Source organism: Chelonoidis abingdonii, chromosome 2 (assembly GCF_003597395.2).
Source record: "Chelonoidis abingdonii isolate Lonesome George chromosome 2, CheloAbing_2.0, whole genome shotgun sequence".
Classification (NCBI taxonomy): domain Eukaryota; kingdom Metazoa; phylum Chordata; order Testudines; family Testudinidae; genus Chelonoidis; species Chelonoidis abingdonii.
Window position 1 is genome coordinate 177,311,703 of NC_133770.1, and position 21,064 is coordinate 177,332,766.

The 21,064-nt window shown below is 42.0% G+C and overlaps 1 protein-coding gene across 2 annotated transcripts in view; it reads right to left on the reverse strand.

Annotated features, from left to right (window-relative positions):
* SLC22A23 (solute carrier family 22 member 23) overlaps positions 1-21,064 on the reverse strand; it is a 199,539-nt gene that overhangs the window by 27,226 nt on the left and 151,249 nt on the right. The window contains exons 5-6 of one of the 2 annotated variants that reach the window (XM_075062824.1): positions 10,877-11,004; positions 2,363-2,458 (exon numbers count right to left, since the gene is read on the reverse strand). In XM_075062824.1, coding sequence (XP_074918925.1) covers positions 2,363-2,458; positions 10,877-11,004 — 224 coding nt within the window. The remainder of the gene's footprint in view (positions 1-2,362; positions 2,459-10,876; positions 11,005-21,064) is intronic. The other variant, XM_032798381.2, reaches the window with a different exon arrangement.

Below are 21,064 nucleotides of genomic sequence, written 5' to 3' on the forward strand. Positions count from 1 at the left end.
TTTCCTGTAAGTACCACCACCCGGCAGCAACATAAAAACAAAAATGTAATAATCCTACTTAACAAGAGAATCACCAGAGACCCCTTCTACCTACTCCAAACTCGCCCAACCCTTCAAAGGCCAAGGAGAAGACAGACCTTTTGCACCATGCCTGGAAGGTTTATAAACTCAGGGTGCTGTGAATCCAGCAGGAAGAGGGGGCGAGTCCAAAGAGGCAGAGTCCTGAAGGAGAACAGCCTGCCTGTAGCCCCCTCTCTTTTATACCAACAAGGCTCTATCTAAGGTGCCTCGACTGACTAAATGTAGTAGTATATCATGGGGATAGCAATGGTCTGTTACAGTGATACTCAGACTGAGGATCTTGAGCCGCAAGTGGCTCTTTAATGTGTCTCCTGTGGCTCTTTGCAGCACATGATATGAAAACCATGTGTGATTTAAACTATTAACCAATCCGAATGCTTTTACTACATTATTAACCAATTGTAGTTGATAAAATTTTATATATCCCTTTCATATGGTTGAATTCACACTATTGTGGCTTTTTGGGTAATGTTGATCACTAATTTTGCTCCTGAATCACTGAGGTCTGAGTATGACTGGTCTGTTACTTAAGTAGATCCCAGATCATTTAAGTTTTACAGGTCAATGTCATCTTCAAATCAACCAGAAACCAACAAGCTGATATTGCAGATCACAGATTGTAAAAAGCCATTACTGTCATAGGGGTATTGCAACAGAATAAACAGAGATATTTACTTGATGATTCTGCACTGGATTTCTCCAATTAAAAACAACCTGCATTTAACATTTCAGTTTTTATTGCTTCATTAGGATGTTTGGTATGAGGGAGAAGCAGCTTCCTTTACTCATCAACTCATAGCCCTATTATATGCCTTCCTGTTCTCCACAGCATCACTATTTGTAACATTCCACTCAGGGAAAGAGCAGGAAAATGATGAACAAGGAAGCTCTTTATAACTTCAGTGGAAACTAGAACTATAATGGTCTCATGAAAAAAAATATATCCGCCTCCGATTCCTCTGTACAAACTTTGAAGCTGCTGAATTTTCATGGGATTCTCTGCATTTCAGACATGCTGCTTTCAGATGAAACTAACTTGAGCCCATTATTACCAACCCAAAATCTATAATACCTCTTCCCTTCTGCCTTGTGACAAAGAGAAAGAAGCAAAGCTCATCAACCAAAGCCCAGCAAAAGGACATTCAAAACCACCTGTAGTCCATCGGCATGGTTTGATTCTAGAGCCCTGGAGGGGGACATGCATATCTTACACTTTCAGATGATAGTAGCAATAACATTTAAAACACTTTCACAGCTCTTTTCATCATTAAAGTATTTTACAGAGAACTAATCCTCACAACACCCATTTTGCAGGAGGGAGATCTGAGGCACAGAGAGGGAAAGTAATCTGCTCACCAGTCAGTCAGTCAGTCAGTGGCAGAGATAGGATTACAGCTCAAGGATTCCTTACTCCCTATCCTGTATTAATTTTATTGGCCCATGAAGCCCATCTTAGTAAATTACATTTTTAAAAAATCAATGTTAATGAACATTAAGGTTCCAAACACACGTTAGGAAGTGCCAGATTAAAGGTTTCATTTGAAACCTTAATTCAGTCCCCTTGAGTGTATGCATTATGATACAGTCTTTAATTACATGATCGCATGCTATTTTTTTCCACAAGACTTCCTCTTTATGCAGTGAATGGGGAGTTATTTAATATTTCTTTTTATTCTCTTTGTTCAATGTGTGGCCTTCAGCCTTATTTCATGCACATCATCCAAACCCTGTATTAAATACAAAATTATTAGTTTCCTTGTGGGCATTTCTATGGTGCTCTCACCAGAGCACCTGAACTCTTCACAAAGATGAATGAAATTATCTTTACAACTTTTCAGTGAGCCTAGGGGTATTACCACCCCCGTTTTATGGATGGGAAACTGAAGCACAGAGTTTTAGGCTGAAAAATTGTCAAAGATATCCACCATTTTTTGGTGCCCCACTGGAAAAAGCTTAGGCATTGATTTTTCAGAGTACTAAGCATTATATAGCATATTATATGTTCAAATCATAGCTCCCATTAACTTAAGCTACAGCTGATAATGCTCAGATCGTCTGTACATCAGACCTCAGGGTATCAAGCCAGGTTCCCAGAAAATGAGGAACACACAATTAATGGCCACCCGTGAAAAGTTTGGTTTAAGTGACTTGGCCAGAATCACAGAGGAAGTCTGTGGCAGAGACGGGGACAGAATCCAGTGCTCCAGGGCAGCATTCAGTTGCCTTAACCATGACACTGTTCTTTCTCCTCCTGCAACCCTTTGTCTCATTCATTACACACCTTCCAACTTCTGCAACAAATGAGGTAGGGATCCTACAGACAACAGCTTCATTCCAGGAACATCGTCCATCCTGTGCACTGAGTGAGGCAAGGGTCCTGTGGAAAAAATAACTTGTGATCATGTAATTAAAGATTGTTTCATAGCACAAACACAAGGAGGCCAAATTAAGGCTGCACAAGCAATCTATTCTTAACTTTTAGTGTTTGACTTTGCATGCTTATTTCAATGTTGGTTTTTTGTTTTGTTTTTTTTAAATGTAGTTTCTTACTTAAAACACACACACACAGAGAACTGAAAACCAACCAAATACTGTAGCACATATGGAACTATACTGACATACTGCATTTGTCATCATTATATCATCATAGTAATACATCTGAAAGGACTAAGGAATACATATTATTTCAGAAGCAAATCTGCTCCTGTGATTTAGAAATAGGCTGCAAATTTCACCTATTTTTCTGAGTCACATGGAACTCCCTGCAAGTTCTGATTTTGAATTGGACTACTCACTCTCTGCTGACTGCCTTTGCAATTCTATCTGCATTTTTTCCCTGTACGCTAAGTATTCTTTCAACTTTATTATGCTGACTGGCCATATCTTGGAATGAACATCTACCTCCTGAATATCAAGAGAGGCATTCCAGATTAGATTTTCATTCAGAGATAAGTAAAGTAGGGAGTTTTGTTATTCAGTCTGGTCAAGTAGTTATTTTTCATCAAGGAATTTTAAGAAGTGTCTCCGTCACCATATACAAAAAACAATGAAACACGCACAAAAGCAGGTTTCCATGGAAGCATCAGGTCTGAAACTAAGACGTTTAGCAGTATAGATTTTCAAGTAGCCCATAGCAGAGCATAAACAAAAACACTGGTGTAGTCACCTTTCACTTTACTGTAAATAACTGTCCAGATCCTGACATGGTGTAAATCAGTGCATTTCTAGTGACTTCAATGGAGTTATGCTGATTTACATGAGCTGAGGATCTGGCCCTTTGTCTCAAGTACAGAGTGTATCCTATCACTGCAATATACAAACTATGTAAAATGAATACACTCCTTTAATAATGTACAGGCAGAATGGAGTTTTGTGACTTCAAAATCCATCGACAAACTGTTCCTCTCCTCCTCCTTCAAGATGATCTGTCATCGATACGCTTCCTTGTTATTTACAGTCTTGTTTAGTTAAAAACAACTTCTCTTTTAGCTACCCTGAAATGCAGGTTGTTTGTATGCCTCACCAAAGGAAACACTTGGATTAGTTCTGGTGGAAGATTTTCCCATAAAAAATTTACTACTTTGAATGCAAAATTTTTCCTGTCAACACTCTCACAATATTCCTTTATTGTGAAAAAAAGGTTATGCTTTAATAAACGTTTATCAAAATTATAAATATGTTATCACCCTGCTTATTGAGGTTTTCCATTTATAAAAACAGCTTTTTAGTAAACAAAAATGTCAACAATGTTTTTTGATTAAAAAAAGATCAATTAAAAGAGTGATTATGAAGTCTGAAATGAAAAGAACTTAGAAATTTCAAGTTCTTCGTGAACTAGTTTTTCATTTTTCAAATTAACTAATTAGTATGCTTTGGTGTCTAATTGGTGGTGACAATATGATTTGTAAAGGCAAAATATCTTCATGAAACAAACTGTTCCTGGCAAAAATCAAGGTGGCTGTTAAGCAATGAAAAATAAAAATACCAGTAGAGGAGGGGTTTTCTCCTTTATTCTGCCTCTCAGAAAAGTATAGCTTATAACGAACACCACATTACCTCCCTGTGCAAGGCTACTGAGAAGGTTGGAGCAATGCAAATTTGCAGTCATCTAGAGTCATCAGATAAGCTTGTTTTTTCTCATTAGTTTGTTTTTTGGTGCAGTTATGGCCATGAGACCGTGCTGGTCTTGTTGGTTAAGGTTGTCTTCCTACTGATAACTTAGAATCAGATGTCTTTGCCAATGTACCTAGACTTTTCAGCTGCTTTTGACACTGTTGATTCTGGCTAAGTCTACACTGGAGTTGGAGGTGTAATTTCCAGCTTGGGTACATATACCCACGCTAGCTCTGACTGAGCTAGCATGCTAAAAATAGAAGCATAACTACAACTGTCTGAGTGGCAGAATGGGATAGCCAACTCGAGTACGAGCCCATCTGAAACCCTAGTTTCATAGCGGGGCGGCTAGCCCCTTGTGCTGACGTGGCTACATAGCGTGATTAAAGAATGAATATGTTTACCCGAACGGAAATTATGCCTCCAGCTCTGGGGCAGATGTACCTTATATGAGGTTTTGCATACCTGACTGCATACCTTTACAGGTGTGGTTTGGACTGCTGTCAAATCATTCCATTTATTCCTTCAGAAAGACCTTTTAAGAGTGGTCTTGGGAGTTATTAATTCATCCGAGGGGCTCTATGGTATGAATTTCCAGGGGGTTCTAATTCTTCTGCCCCTTACTTTTTTTCATCATGTGGTCCATCTTCTCATTGACTTCAATAGGCTTTGGTTCAGGCACACACTGAGGCAATTTGAGTCGCAGTGTCATCAGCAAGTGAATAGATGAGGACTTGCACCAAGTAGTGTGAATAACATGAAATTTACGAAGGGCTCAGAATCTGTTCATTGTTTGGACTGAAATTCAAGTCCAAGGAGTTTCCCCCTCCACCCGAAAACTAGTTCATCCACTTATAAGCTCCATAATAAAGAATCAGCATTCACAAACTTCCTCAGGGCATTTCTGTGACTGAAGTAGTTGCTGTAATATTCTGTTGTGTTGCACATATTAATTTGATGGAAACATACAAGCAGAATTACAGTGGGTTTTCCTGCTGCAGATTGCTTCATATTTTCATTGCTAGGGACCTACAGAAGCAGTCTATCATTTAGATGTATTGTGTAATTCTGTCACACAGGGCCATGTGTGATAATATAGTGAGTCAGAATATTGAGACACAATGGATCCTAGCTAAAGCAAAGCTATACACTGTCTTTTCCGCTGGAAGACACAAGGCAGTTAAAATAGACTGGCGGACAGCTCAACAATAAGAAAAATGAAAATATGGAATTTCTGCACCAATGTTGAGACGCTGCCCCCGATACCTGTTGTGTACAAGTACAAGCTTATCACCCATCCTTCACTTGACACTTAAAACATAAAGCAGAAGCATCTGCTTTCCTCATTTGCTGCCAACATGCAAGATACCAGGATGGCCCTTTTGCACTGATGACGAAGTTTTCATTAGTCATTTTTGCCTCAGTGGCAGACACAAATCCTTGACCTTTTCAGCTTCAAGAACACTTGAGCGGATTGTCACAGGGTGGTCTGTCAGCTTCAGTAGAAATGCCCTCACAACGTGAATGCACCGACCCTGTAGGGTAACAGAGGAGGGTATTGTGCCACAGCTTCATAGTCTTCCGGACCATCTAGCATGTTAACATCATCCTCAATGACTAGAAGAAGGGTATTATTCTGCCTCTGCCCAAACAGGGTGATACGGCCAATTGTAGCAGCTAGAGGTATTACACTGTTGTTGGTTCCAGGGAATGTCTTTGCTTCTGAGTTTGTGTCTTGAATCAGCGAGGCACTGTGGGGCAAAGGCTGGGATACTCAGTGCAGTTTCAGACCTGGTCCCTCCACTTTCAGCCATCTTCTCAAAAAGCTGTCTCCGGGTAAAGTGGATGGATGAATTTAGTAAGCCATGCGCAGCACTTTTTATAGACTTCTATCAGGTCTCTGAGTCAGTGCATCAAGCAAGTTTGTGGGATGTCATGAGGTGATACAGCATTCCTGGGAAGATACTGTCATTGACAGAGGAGCCCTAGAATGGAACAGAAAGCTGTGTTTGCATCAGTGGCAGACACACGGCATGGCTTTGTATTTCCCACAGAAGTTTGGCAAGGCTGCATCCTGTCACCATCATTGTTCAATATCGCCACTGACTGGCTGATGGATAAGGTTGATGAGGCACTCTTCGTGGTGTCTAGCTGAACGTCAGTTTGTTTTGAGACAGCGAATTACACTAATGACATCTCCCTGGCTCAGTCTGGTGAATCGCTGTAGCTAAGAGCCACTGTCTTCTGGCAAGAAGCAACACACATTGCTCTGGTTATTAATCCAGAAAAAACTAAGTCCCTGTCCATTATCAACAAGCAGCTGCTATTACAGCCAGCTCAGCATTAACACGTCAGGATTGATATCGAGCAAACGGCAACTTTCAAATACTTGGAAAGCATCACAGACAGTGCTGGAGGATGTTGGAAAAATCCTAATACTCCTATAGTAGTAGCAGCTGCCACGTTCCAGCTCTTTCAGCAGCCTCTGTGGAGGCATCGGGCCATCTAGGTTACTACAAAGCTGCAGATCTATAAAACCACAATTATACCAACTCAGGTGCATGTCAATGAAATGTGGGTGCCAAAGAAGACTGAAGAACAACTTAAAAAAATTTTTTTTTGTTGTGTTTGTCACTTGTTACATATTAAGAGGCAGAACAAGATCAGCAGTGAAGATATTTGTAGATGAACTCAGCAACTGCCTCCATCAGCACTGGTTTGTTTTCGGCGGCTTTCTTGGTATGGACATATTATTAGAACGGAAGACCGGCAAATCACAAAGCATGTTTACCAAGGAATGCTGCTACACATCTGGCAATCATGTGATCACCAAAAGCTCTAGTGGAACAATAAGCTTGCAAAGGAACATAAACTGAATATCCAGCCAGATCACCTTAAGGACCTTGCTAGAGATGGAGCTGGATGGCATCCAGAGTCTCCAAGGGGGCTATGGCTTTTTAGGATTTGCCTTGGCGACCACGATGATCTGTTTCTCTCTGCTTACTAACCTGTGTAGTCAGAAATCTACAGTTTACATGCAGACCAGGTTCTTTGATCATTCAAAACCAAGACTTTTCTGACATCCCCCCTCACTCTCTTGATTTAACCTACAACACTAATGTAAGCAAAGAAATAAAGGTTTTCAGTTAAGAACATTTTGCCCTCTTGCTAGTGTTTTCTATAATGCATCTCTCCAGCACGGCAGACAGGAAAACCTTAAGCTGCCAGGATAGTTTAAAACAAAACAAACTGAACAAAAAGCTCAGAGAGAGCGCAAAAGATAGCACTGGCATCAGTGAGGAGGCAGAAACAGATGTGTCCTGTTTCTTAACAGTATCTCGACTAAGTCTGCAAAGGGTAACATCAGCAACATTTATTGATAGCTGGTGTGCACGGATGTATCCAGAGATGTAGACAAAAGCCATAGCATCAAGAAATGCTCTTAGGGGGATATGATAGAGGTCTATAAAATCATGAATGGTGTGAAGAAAATTAATAAGGAAATGCTATTTACGCTTTCTCATAATACAAGAACCAGTGGCCACCCAATGAAATTAGCAGGCAGCAGCATTAAAACAAACCTAAAGTAGTACTTCTTCAGACAATGCAAAGCCAACCTGTGGAACTCATTGCTTGGCGATGGTGCAAAGGCCAAAATTATGTGTTCAGAAAATAATTAGATAAGTTCTTGGAGAATAGATGCATCAATGGCTATTAGCTAAGATGGTCAGGGAAGCAACCCCATGCTCTGGGTGTCAATAAATCTCTGATTACCAGAAGCTGGGACTGGATGACAGGGGATGGATCACTTAGAGTGACCAGATGTCCCAATTGTATAGGGACAGTCCTGATTTTTGGGTCTTTTTCTTATATAGGCTCATATTACCCCTCACCTTCCAACCCCTGTCCTAATTTTTCACATTTGTTGTCTGGTCATCGTATGATCACTTGATAATTTGCCGCGTTCTGTTCATTTCCTCTGAAGCATTTGGCACTGGCCACAGTCAAAAGAGGATACTGAGCTAGGTGGGCCATTGGTCTGACCCAGCATGGCCGTTCTCATGCCTCACACATAGAATTAAGGCTCCCCTCTTCATAATGAATGACAAGGAGTCATATTTATAGGTCTCTGCTATGGGACCATTGATGAGAAAAAATAACTAGCTATGAATATGCAAGATAATAGCCACAAAGCCATTCTGATAGTTAACAGTTCATCTTCCTCCATGAAAATATTGTTAAAATGTCTCCTGTAGGTTACAGTTGTATTGGACAGAATTTGTTTTTACCTTTTTCCTTTAAAATGCCCTCCTAGGAAATTACTTTAAAAATAACCGTGTTTTTAATTAATATAATGCCTTAGCCCTATGCCATATCACACAATATAAGATGAATAAAGGATTTTAAGTCAGTGCAGCTCTCTAAACTGAACACAAATTGTACACATACAAAAATTAAACACACAAATCAGCCCTTCCACCACAGTTTAAAAAGGTTATTTAGGTTGCAAATTCAAATACAGACACTCCCTGACTTTTCCAGAATGCCTCGCGTAAGTCAAATTTTGCGTAAGTTGGGAACATATACCCAACAATTACGTGGGGAAAAAAAGCTTACGGAACTTTTTCCGTAAGTCTGGATTTGCCTAAGTCGGGTTTGTGTAACTCAAGGAGCATCTGTAGTATAAAGTTTGGCTATGCTGATTTTAAAGTTGCCCATGTGCCTTTAATTTGACCCTCTCATGTGTCTGCATTATGATACAGTTTTTAAATTACATGATCACATATTATATTTTCTATAGGACATGATATTCTATTCTCTATAGGTTCTTAGGGTATCCTCTTCAATATAGTATCTGAGCACCTTTCAGTAGTGCATTAAGCAACACGAGGAATATCTATCATGCGTTTTGTAAGTTGTGTTTTTTTTGTTTTGTTTTGAATAATATATACACACTCACTGCTATATGTTTATGTTAGAGAAGGCATGGTAAAAAATATGCATCTTGCATTGGGTGATGAGATCTGTGATGGTCCTTAATTCCTGGGGGAGTTGATTCCACAGTTTTGGACCAGCCCCCAAGGAAGTTTTGTCTCCTGCACAGGAGAGCTTTAGCCTTATTATAGAAAGTTCCATTGTGCCAGAGGAGCTAAGCTGTGAATCACAGACTTTATCCTGTCCCATTCACTCAACAGGTTGGATGCCCATGAGGGAGAATTCAGGTTGCCAAATGTCTGATGTTCTATGTATTTCTTAACTTGCTAATATTTGATTTTAAAACCTAAGTCCTAAATAACATTTTTAATGTAGTTTTTTTTAATTTCATATAATTTACACACACATACTATAATCTAAGATAGAATATATATTGACAGATTATAATATTGTTTTATGTATATATTGTGGTAATCAAATAAGCATCACACCAGAGTAGATTGGGCCACACTCAGCACATAACAGACCACTTGGTATAAATACCAAGATGAAGCAAACATCTGGCTAGGATTTCAATTTTTAAAGTACAAATATTGAGGATAAGAATATCATTTAGTCTATTAGCTTCTGGTACAATAGTGACATTTTGGGTTCTGTGGGTGAAATTCACCTGAGTGCAGAGAAGGCCATCCCAAGAACCTATGGATTAATCTATTCCCATGTTAAGGGTTTAACTGAGATTTCAGTTGCTCATGAGATCGTGAATGAATTTTCTGCACTGGGGTGAAATGCACTAATTCATAGCGATGGGCAGAGAGAGCAGACTTAACCGAAGAACAGTTAAGCCATAAAAGTACACTGAAAAAATGTACTAGCTGGCTTCTGGGTGACTGACTGTTCAGATACTGATTCTAAGGGACATTCTAAGGGTATTTCTGGGCACTACCAGTGCTTTGAAGAGTAAAGAGGAGCTTGACAAGAATTTGACAGGTGCAACAACAGAGATGGAGGAGCTTCAGAAAAATTTTCTTCTTGTTATAATTGTACACAGACAGAGCCATATAAAGCCCTTCGCTTTATGAAACACTCTGAAGGACAATAACATCACCGTGTCAACAACAATTTTAGCGACAATAATAGTCTGCTTTTCTTAAAAGCTTCAAGCAACCCAGCCAACCAGATTTAAATTTCCAACAAAATCTACTTTGACCATCACCAGGAAACTGTTTGAAAAAATTCAAAGTGACTTAAAAAGGAAAGTGAAATGACTAGCAAAGATTTTAAGAAATGGAAAGAAATTCGGATTTTTTTAGATTTGTTTAACTGATATGACTTAGAATTTGTTGCTTCGCTGCTGCCACTTTTCGATATGAATAAATTAATGTGTTCTGAAGAGCATAATCTCATTTGTAGACAAAGATCAATAGAAAAAGGCTAATGGTGGTCTCTGTGGCCATGGTGAAATGTATTGAGAGACATCTCTAAAAACATATTGCACTGAAAAATGAGAAATAATATAACTGCTAGGACTATCCAATAAGCAGAGTAATTTAAACACAGCTACTGAGTTCAGGACTGTATATCAACAACTGTAAAATAATGAATTAATAAATAAATAGGGTAATTTTACAGACAGTGACTTGATTATTTAATCTGGGGCAGTTATGCCACATGACTACTTGCAAAAAACAAAGCAATTTGTATGTCTGGACTTCCACTGCCTGACTTGTTGGGCAAACCTACTCACCGGGCATCACTCCTTTGATATCACTTTCAATGTTCATCTCGTTCTTGTTAGTGAAGTGAAGAATAAGTTTCTTGGATGCCTCAAATTGTAGTGTAGCCATCAGCCACCGAAGGGACTCCGGGAAAATACTTCAAGAGATACAAAATGTGTTAGTGGATGCTTCCAAAGATCCATCAATGGGAGGCAACTGCATTTGTCGACTTACACAATTTGAGAATAAAGTAACAACATGGAAATGGTAAAGTAAGAATTACCTGAACATTTAAAAAAATGATGCTTTTTGCAAACAGTGGAAAAACAAAGGGTAAGATTCCCACTATATAAACTATCCAGAGGTATTTAACATCTCACCCTCCCACCATATTTTCTTTTACACAGATGCATATAGAGACCAGTTCCTGTTGCATCACATCTTTTGTAAAATGGGGCAATATAAAACAAAATAAGGCAGGGTAACAGGATTATGTGCATTAGTACAATGTATGAAAGGGTTGGGGAGACTCATCTACATGGTGAGTTAGTGTGTGGTAAGTCAGGGTGTGAATCTACAGTGCTCCAGTTTCACATGTGCTAACTCTCTGTGGAGACTGATACAAAGAGCAGTGAAAGTCCTGGAGTGTGGCTGTCGAAGTATTCACATGCTGAGTTAGAGAGCAGCAAGCTGGCGCGCTGTAGATTCACACCCTGGCTTGCCTACTGCACATTCACTTGCCATGTAAGAAAGCCTTAGGAAAAACTGTCAGCAAAAGCCACCAGCTGCCAACCGAGTAAAAGAGTGGGACAGTTTCCAAATGGCAATTCTCACCCAGTACGCTAGTTAAAGAAGTGACTGCAAGTTTTTTTAAAGCTGGAGGGGGAAAATACCCTGTTGAACTTGTTTATGATTACAACACAATGTTGATTTTGTTTTAAGACAGATTGTTTAAAATTATCTGCAAAACACTATTTTTTCCCCTATAAGTCAAAAAAATCCAGCTTCATAAACAGCTTTTAAGGTATTTTGACAGAGCAGTGATGTGTACATTCCTAGTATGGATAAATATGTCATAAGCAGCTTAACACTATGTTCAATTTTGTTACAACGAAAGCTCCCTATAGTGAAAATAATATTGCTTTGTGTAATATGCTGCATAAAAATACCCCATATGAGATACTCCTCTGTACAATCATATCAAATATGGAATTAAGTCAAGTAAAGTGGAACGGCGCTTTGAATATAAACCTCACAGGATATAGCACTGAACCATGTAGGGGAACTTCAAACAAACACTTACTTCTGATTTATTTAATAGCGAGAGTGTCAGAGGACACACCGTATATGCTTAATGCGCCATTATTCCTGAGGGTCATGGATGAGCAACATTGGGAAAACATCCACCTTTGATATGAACTTCAAAGGAGCAATGTGGATATGAGTTTGTAGAAATCTGATTAACATTGTACCTCAAGAAAGAACAGAATATATGAAAAATATCAGTTTTACCTGCATATAGCAGTGTGTACTATAAAGGAGGTCAGAGCAGATTATCTAGGGGTACTGGCTGGCCTTAAAAATCTATTAATATCTAACCAAGTCTAAAAGTAAGATTTGTGTGAGTTTGGAGAACTAACATTGTCTGATGAAGGGTAGGCTGTTTAAGAGATGCAGGCTTAACACTGATTAGTAGTAGACGTCAGAAATTATAAGTTCACATAGGAAAGCTCTGCTAAATCAGGAATTAAAAGGCAGCTGGTGTGGATGTCATTAAAAAACAACAACAAAAAACCCCCCTTGCTGTCAGCTATGTCCCTGATCCGACCTGCTGCCCCACGATCTATATCCAATAAGTAGCAGCTAAGAAGCATTTGATCAAATACATTTGTTTAAGCAATAATCACGAAAGGGCTCATATGCTGCGATATAAAACACACAATTTTGTACCATTAACAACATTTCGGGGTGGTTCTCCTTAAAAAATATAGATTTTTCATAGAGTTCTTATTTATTTCCATTAAATCATAGACACTCACCCTAAATTTCTGTGTCTTAATTGATTAACCTTCTCTATATTTTTTAATCCATTTATTTTCATACTGAGCCAAACAGGCACGTGTGGAACTTGACAAAACACACAGTTGAAATAGGTCCACAAGATTTGCGGTCTTTTCCCTTGCGTAGGCCTCAATTTCTCTTTCCCTTTAATCCTCTAGGGCATCTGATGACACAGTTTGTGTAACAGATGCATTATAAAATAAAGTTATACTAATCAGAAATTCCACGACAGTGCAGGGACCTTTGTCACCAATGCAGTCTCCTGTATGTGAGGGGGCAGGGTGACAAAGAAATGGAGTGAAGGCAGCTGAATCATTAAACAGCATTCTCTTCAGGTTAATACAGTCAAGACATCACCCTTGGCTTGAATGCAATCCTAGATGAAGAAAAAGGCATATTGATTTTATGCATTAAAATAAGGAGAATGAAAAGGAAAACTGACCTGCAAGCCAATGTATCAAAGAACAGTAAGTAAGTATTGCAAATAGGAGAGCCATTCCCCTTGACAGCTCATTATACTGCACTGATATCATGTGTCTGCCTCAGCAAATTTTCTAGCAGAACATACTGTTGTGGAAATGGCACATTTTGCAAATTGACTCAAAAAAAAAAAAAAAAAAGTCACTGAATGCAACACACCATCCAGTATTTTGCCCTTGATAGCTGGCAGCAATAGCTCTCCTAATGGTCCTTTGGAACAGTCTGCTTAGTAACTGAACAAAAGTCACCAGAAACCTTTGCTAGCAAAGTGCTATTTGTACAGCAGCTGCTGAAAAAGGATTGTTAATGGTTCTGAAGATGGTTTCCATGGTAGAAATCCCTTACAAGTATCAAAGCATTGTTTTTTGTCCCAATCTTTCCATGCTGCATCATGGATTATTATTTATTTTCAATAATTCTTTCCAGTAGTGAGTACAGTAGCTTAGGAGCTCTCCAGTTTCCTTGCTTTGTGCAGCTCACAGTCCAAAAGACAGACAAGTAAACTATTCCCACTCACCCTACCCATCAATCATGTATGTTTTCTGAATAATGTAACTGAAAAGGAAGGCTGAGTGTCAACTCACCTACACGTGGGGCCTGATCCCACAAACACTTTAGTTTGACTTTACATATGTGAGTAGTTTCACTGACTTCAAGAAAAGGAGGGGCGAAAGTTTCAGATTCACTCTGGCTCCTGCTCACCTCCACAACTTACCCCTCATGTACATTTGGAAGGGGAGAGCACCAGTGTCAAGGAGATCATTGGGGCTGTGAATAAACAAGATGTTAGTAAAGAGGGAGTTAGAAACAGAAGGGAGGGAGAGGATGAAAGAAGGTAGAAAGGAAGAGTATATAGTGGCAATTGGGGAGAGAAAAGTTAGGACAGAGGGGAAAGAAACTAAAAATAATGGTCGGGGTCAAACTGTTTAAGAACAGATACCCATTTTGTGCACACAGTGCAGGCAATTGTGTGTGAAAATAGGGCGACTGTACTAGAAAGTTGCTAGCTGGCTGCCCAGCCAAATCACCATATTTGGGCGTACAATCATGCAACACCCTGCAGAGCTGGGCTAGGGGTTGTTGCCACCATTTTACTGAGCAGCTGGTCATCATCCTTCTCCTGGAGCCAAACCACACTGTGCTCCATTCTGCTTGCACCAAAGCGGGGTGGAGGCAAGAAGAGCAGGGAGCACTCACCAGCTGGCCTAAGGTCTACTGGGCACAACAGCCCCTATTGTCAGAAGACAGGCAGTGTTTCTCAGCAGCTGCCAGAACAAAATAGGCCTGGGCACTGAAAGATGAAGAAGCCCCGAGGCAGTCATAGCCATAGTGAGACAGCTGGCATCTATATTTGGCAAGCACAGGAAAATTTTCAGGGCTGAGGTTTTAAAAATCACACACACACCCCCCTCTTCAGAGGCACTCACTTCCTCAATATCTGTGTAAGTATCTTCTCACCTACTCTACATAGGTGATATTTTCCTATATGAGGTTCCAACCCAATAAGTTATAGCATGCAGGTGGACTGCGGCATGGAGCCTCTGCATGGACAGTCTGCCTGTGTACTAACAATTGCAGGATTGGGGTCTAACACATCTAACCTTAATTGAACACTTCCTTTTGGAGTAAGATGAGTCAGAAAAAAATATGTCAGACTGGACAGGCTACAGCTTCCAACCTGTGCAGCCTGTCGGGGACATGACCTGGAAAAAGAAGAGTGGAGAGGAGAGGGTAAAGGATTTCCAGTCCGCCAAGATCTTTGTTTTGATCATTCAGGAACAAATGGGTTAAAAAAAGAGTCTCATTCCCCAATAGCTTCTGTACGATTCCAGCATTGGACATGCCCAAAGGCGAAAGACTTCCAGTTGCTCTAATTACTCAGTCTGATGAGCAACAGCAGGAGATGGAAAACACCAAAAATTATGAGATAAAAAATCAGGGATTAAATGCATCTTGAGGTCCTCAAATAAACTTCCCTAATTGCTCTGTCTCAACTCCAGGAGGTTAAACAACATATTAAGTTAAAATTCTCTTTTAAATATTTAATGCATTTTACTTTTCTTTTACCTGTTTCGATTTTGGTTGTGTGAACTCACACAGGAACTAGTCAGACTTCTGGTATGCATGCATACGCGCGCGCGCGCGCACACACACTTTCGCAGCTCTGACTTCCAAACTTTAGGCAGCATGATGGGAAACTTGAACGCAAAAAAGGAAAACAAATAAAAAAAAAAGCAAGCAAACAAAACAGAGAAGTTAGCCCCCTTGCCTGATACCAGGTCTCTAGTTCACAACAATTGTATCTCCTTGCATTGGCTTAAATTGGGATAATAAAACAATGTTCATAAGCAACTGCTTTGCCAACATCTTTTCACAACACAAACAAAATAGGAAATGTTTCCATTTTCTTTTTCAATTGCTGGATTAACCTTTTGTGGGCCGGGTGCCAAATACATTTGTGGGCTCTCATGTGGTTGTGATGGGCCCCTTCCAAGAGTGGGCCCAGCGTGACAGTGCCATTCATGCCATAGTAAATGTGCTATTGCCGGGATGGGGCTGAAAACATTTATTCAAAAACAAAAGATGATATTTGAAGCCACACTTGATTGAGTCCTCCACTCAGCCCATAGAGAACAAACTCGGCTAACATCAATCTACCCAGAACACCACTGAATTTGGTTTGTGTGGAGGGGGCTTGTTTGTTAGTTGTGTCTTTTTTGTTTAAACACTCAGGGCCTGCTTGGGGCCCTGAACGCAAGTGCTTAATTAGCACACTTATGAGCCATATTAAGCCCAGATGTAGCAGTCAGTGGTGTCACACCTGCATCTCCCCACCACCACCACCTCCTCCCAACATTATGTTTCATACATACATTTTTTGAAAACTGCATTTTCTACTTTGGTACAATAATATTTACAAAACTTTGGGGCAGTGTGTGGGGAGGAAAACTGCTGGTGCCCATCTTTTGGGGGGAGAAACGGCCACTGAGAGAGACACAGACTTTAACAATCCAGCCTCAAGCTCCTACCCCAACCTTCACTCCTGGGCTCTTCCCACCCCATCCCTCCTACAGTTCCCACCCCACACAACTAACCCCCAAAGAAAGACTCTCCTCAATCTCCCTGCTAATGGTCCCCACACACTTTTACCCCAGGGCTGTTACCTCCCCACCCACCGCCAGCTCCCCCATTGCACCTGGACTTGCCCCACAACTGCCCCTTTCTCCCTAAACCACAGTGTGCCCCCTTCCCAGATTGCAGAGGGGCAGTTTCTGGGCATTGCCACTGGCAGGGGGCATAGCAGCCAGCAATGGAAAGCCCCACTGTCATCGTCCCCCCGCGCTGCTCCCAGGGACCACAGACAACCACCCCCCACCCTTAAGTTGTAGGGTTGAGAGTGCCCCGGAGCCTCCGGGCATCATGGTCGCTGAGGGGCTGCACACTATCCAGGAGTCAAAGCACCACGGTTGCCCCCAGCTCCCCACCACCCCACGAGAATGGGGGAGACTCGGGGGTGGGGGAGCCAGGAGCTCCCACCCCATGCCCCAAGTGGGAGAGAGGGCACAGCGGGATTAGTGCCAGGAATCTTCTACCTGCACCAGAACATTTCCTTGCTTGGGATTTCTTTTTGGTCTGCTCTGCCCACTTCAGCTAGGGCAGCTGGCAACATGGTGCAGGGCATTCTAGGACCAGTAGCGCAGCTGGCAGCACAGGTCCCAGCGCCCCAGTGGAACACAGTGGTGTGCAAACCACTGTGCCGGGGGTGAGGCTAATAGCCAAAGGGGGACTAAGGCCCACCTCCACCCCACCCAGGAAGACGCTGGCACAATCCGGGACAAACGCTGTTCCGGAGTCACTCAGCCCAGAATCAGGACTTGAACTCTGCATTTTGGGACTGTCCTGCCTAATTTGGGATGGGTGGTCACCCTCCCCCATCTTGTCCTCTAGTTAGATGGAGAAAAACAAGTTGTTAGCTTTGGCAATGTTCCCCTTTTTGCCTCACTCATCCCAACTTTCCCTTAGGAGTACTCTTTGTAAAGAGCCGGATAAGTTTATTCTAAGGGTAATTGATTAGAGTTGGTCAGTTTCCCAGTGCCTAAAGCTGAGCAGGCTGCAGTCAGCTGATTGGTAGACTTCCTTTCCTTCCAGAGTAAAGGTGAAACAAGCCCTTTACCCATGGAAAAAACTGAAGTGGGAAAAACTAGAATTGCTGTCAGTTTCTGGTTTCAGTGTGTAGAAATTCTTGCTGTTGTCTATGCAGAGACCACTGGGAGAGAGAAGAGGAGCACTGAAACAGCAAAACAAAAATCCTTAACAGCACAGAAAAATTCAAACTACGGAAAAGTCTAAAAGGAGTTTTAAAAAAAGGGAGAGGGGGGAGGGAAAAAAAACACAAAAAGGAGGACAAGAGGCAATAAAAACGAGAAAATGCACAGAGGAGGAAGGAGAGAGACAAGGGAAGATAGGGAAAGGGAGAAGATGACTTGGAATTTTTGCGCTGGGTGTCACTGGGACATAAATACTGTTGCAGCCAGTGCCAAAGATTTCAAAGCATACTTGGGAGTAAGTATCAGAGGGGCACTCATGTTAGTTTGGATCTGTAAAACCAGCAAAGAGTCTTGTGGCACCTTATAGACTAACAGACGTTTTGGAGCATGAGCTTTCATGGGTAAAAAAATTACAATAAAATAACAAAAAAAAAGAAAAAAAAAAACAAAGTAAACTAAAAAAAAAAAAAAAAAAGAAAAAAAAAGAAAAAAAAAAAAAAAAAAAAAAAATAAAAAAAAATAAAAAAAAAAAAAAAACGAAAAAAAAATAAATAGAAAAAAGAAAAAAAAAAAAAAAAAAAAACAAAAAATAATTCGTGGAATATTATAATATTAAAAGGAGGACAGGAGAAACATTAGGACTTTCTACTTGAGGCAGACGCTTAATCCTTCCTTGCCTCGGTAGCAAAGCGGAGGGAGGGTGAGGAATGGATTCGCGACTGAGTTTCTCAGCGTTTGGGCGGCAGGAATTCTTCCAGGTACCAGCCCGATCATTACCAGTGGATCTAATGATAGCAGCCATGCAAGGGTGGAAGCGGAGCGAGGGGGGTTTGGGTTTGCTGGTTCTCTTAACAGAGAACCAGGGCTTCATAGATACTGTGTAATATGACTGCTGGAGAGTTCAACGAGAAAGCCTTCCATGCGCATGAAGCTTAATTTGGATGGCTGGACCTGCGTCTGTGAGATTGCGACACACAGAGCCAACACGGCATCAATTTATTAAACGATGCATGCGCCTTGTTAGTTGAAATCACATTTGCTATTGTAAGGTGGATAGTGTTATTGCACTGTAAAGAGTACAAGCATTTTCTGTAAAATGTCTTTTTTTACTACTTCTCTCCTCTTTTCCCTCCCATGCCAGCCTGCACAGTTGCTCGGCCTCCCTACGCCGATCTCTAAGGCTCGCTCAGATAGGCGGAGGGAGAGAGAACCTAGATGAAATGTTCTCAGAATCATGGGGAAAACGCAATTGACAGAGCCTCATCAGAATGGTGGCAGGATGTGCTAGCCAAGTCAGGAAAGTGCCCGTGAGAGGAGGTAGGAGAGAGCTCGAGTATGAGAGGTGTAGGCAGGAGTCGGCGGTGGGGATGCTACACTGCGCTGCTGCGTGCTCAAACTGATATCCTCCAACGCTATGGTGGCTCTCAGGAGAGCCAGCGGCTTACAGGTGCCGTGCAGCCCATGTTCAACACCCTCAAGCTCCCCCGTTTCATATCTCCCTACCCAGACGTGTAAGGAACGCGTGGAGGGAAGCTTTCTGCACCTCGCCCATTCCACCCCCTGGACGTCCAAGCAAGGCTGTCTTTACGTTGAAATGAGCTTAATGGCCTTTTTCCTTCCTCTAATCCTTCTCCAAGCACAGAGGCTCGGGATACCTGTAAATCTCTGCTTTTTTATAATTACTTTTTTAAAGAATATTCCAAAGGGGGAGGGTGGGTTGCTTACAGGGAATGACTTTAGAAGATTGACATGATTTTTTTAACAATACTGACTTTATTTCCTTCGCAAGCTGTTAAGTAAAGGGGACGGGTGGGTTGCTTAAGGGAATGGTCTCAAGGGGGGAGGTCCATCAAGGGGAAAAACACGCAGAGTCCACCGTACCCTGGCCCGTGCTGAACTCGTTTTCAGGTTCTCTGGATGTGCACCGCTTTAGTGTGCTCTTCTAGTTCCGCCTGGTCTTGCTGCTCGTATCAGCGGCAGGTGATTTGCTTCAGCCTCCACCGCAGAAGGGTCTTCCCCTTACTCTTCACAGAGTTGTGGAGCACACAGCACGAGCAATAACACGGGACATTGGTTTGGCTGAGGTGCTGAGAACGAGTAAGTAATGTTTGCCAGTGCCCTTTTTAAACGGCCAATCACATTTTTACCACCATTCCTTGCGCTTGCTCAGCTGTAGTTTGAACAGCTCCTGACCACTATCCAGGCTGCTGTGTATGGCTTCAGTGAGCCATGGCATCAAAGTTATAGGTGGGTCACCGGATACGACAGGCCTTTCAACTCCCCAACGGTTATTTTCTGGTTGGGAGTAATTCCTTGTGCAGCCGTTTAACAGTGGTAGTGCTTCGAAGACTCGCGCGTCATGACCCTTCCTGGCCATCCCCCGTGTATGCTGGTGAAACGTCCTTGTGATTCACAGTTGCTTGAAGCACCATTGGAAGGTACCCCTTGCGGTTTACGTATGGGTGCCCTGGCGCCTCTGGTTGCCAGATTAAGGGATATGGGTTCCATCTTTGGCCCCCCACAGTTAGGGAATTCCATTGCAGCAAAGCATCCACTATCACCTGCACGTCTTCCAAGATTCACACTTTTCTAGCCAGCAGCTTATTGATTGCCTTTGGCTCTCGCATCACGCAGGCCCCACAGTACGATTTGCCCACTCCAAATGATTTCCTGGACTGCAGGTAGCTGTCTTGGCGTTGCAAGCTTTCAGAGGGCTATTGCCCTCGTTCTCCCTTGTGGAGGGCTGCTCTCATCTTAGTTTTATGGCGTTTAGGGCAGGGGAAAGCATGTCACAAAGTCAAGAAGTATAGGCTCTTACACATGCGAAGTTTTGCGCCACTGGGAATCATCCCACACCTGCAAACTATGCGGTCCCACCAGTCATGTGCTTGTTTCCCGCGCCCAAAATTCGGCGTTCAATGGGCTAGAACCTGCCCCACCGCAGTGCTCCCAACGCAGGGGCCATGGTTAGGGAGATCAGTGTCCCGTCCTCATTGCTCTACGGTCGCCGCCTGTCGTAGCTTGCGCCTCCTCTCCTCTGCCTTTGGCAGTTCATGTTCAAGCATAGACAGCACGAGAGATGCGACGAGGTTTGGACAAGTTCACGTGCGTTACTGATCTCAGCAGGGTCCATTGGCTTGCTGTGCTATGGATTTGCTCAGTTTCACCAGGAAAAAGGCGTGAATATGGTTGTCTGCTGCTTTCACAAGGGAGGGGTGAGGCTGTACCCAGAACCACCCCGTGGACAATGATTTCTGCCCATCAGGCATGTTTGCTCTCAACCCAGGAATTCCAAGTGGCGGGGATGACGGAACTCTGGGATGCTGAACGGCTACCCACAGTGCACGGCTCCAGGAATCCGACGCTAGCCTTGCGACATGCTGGCACACCCATCGAATTAACGTGCTC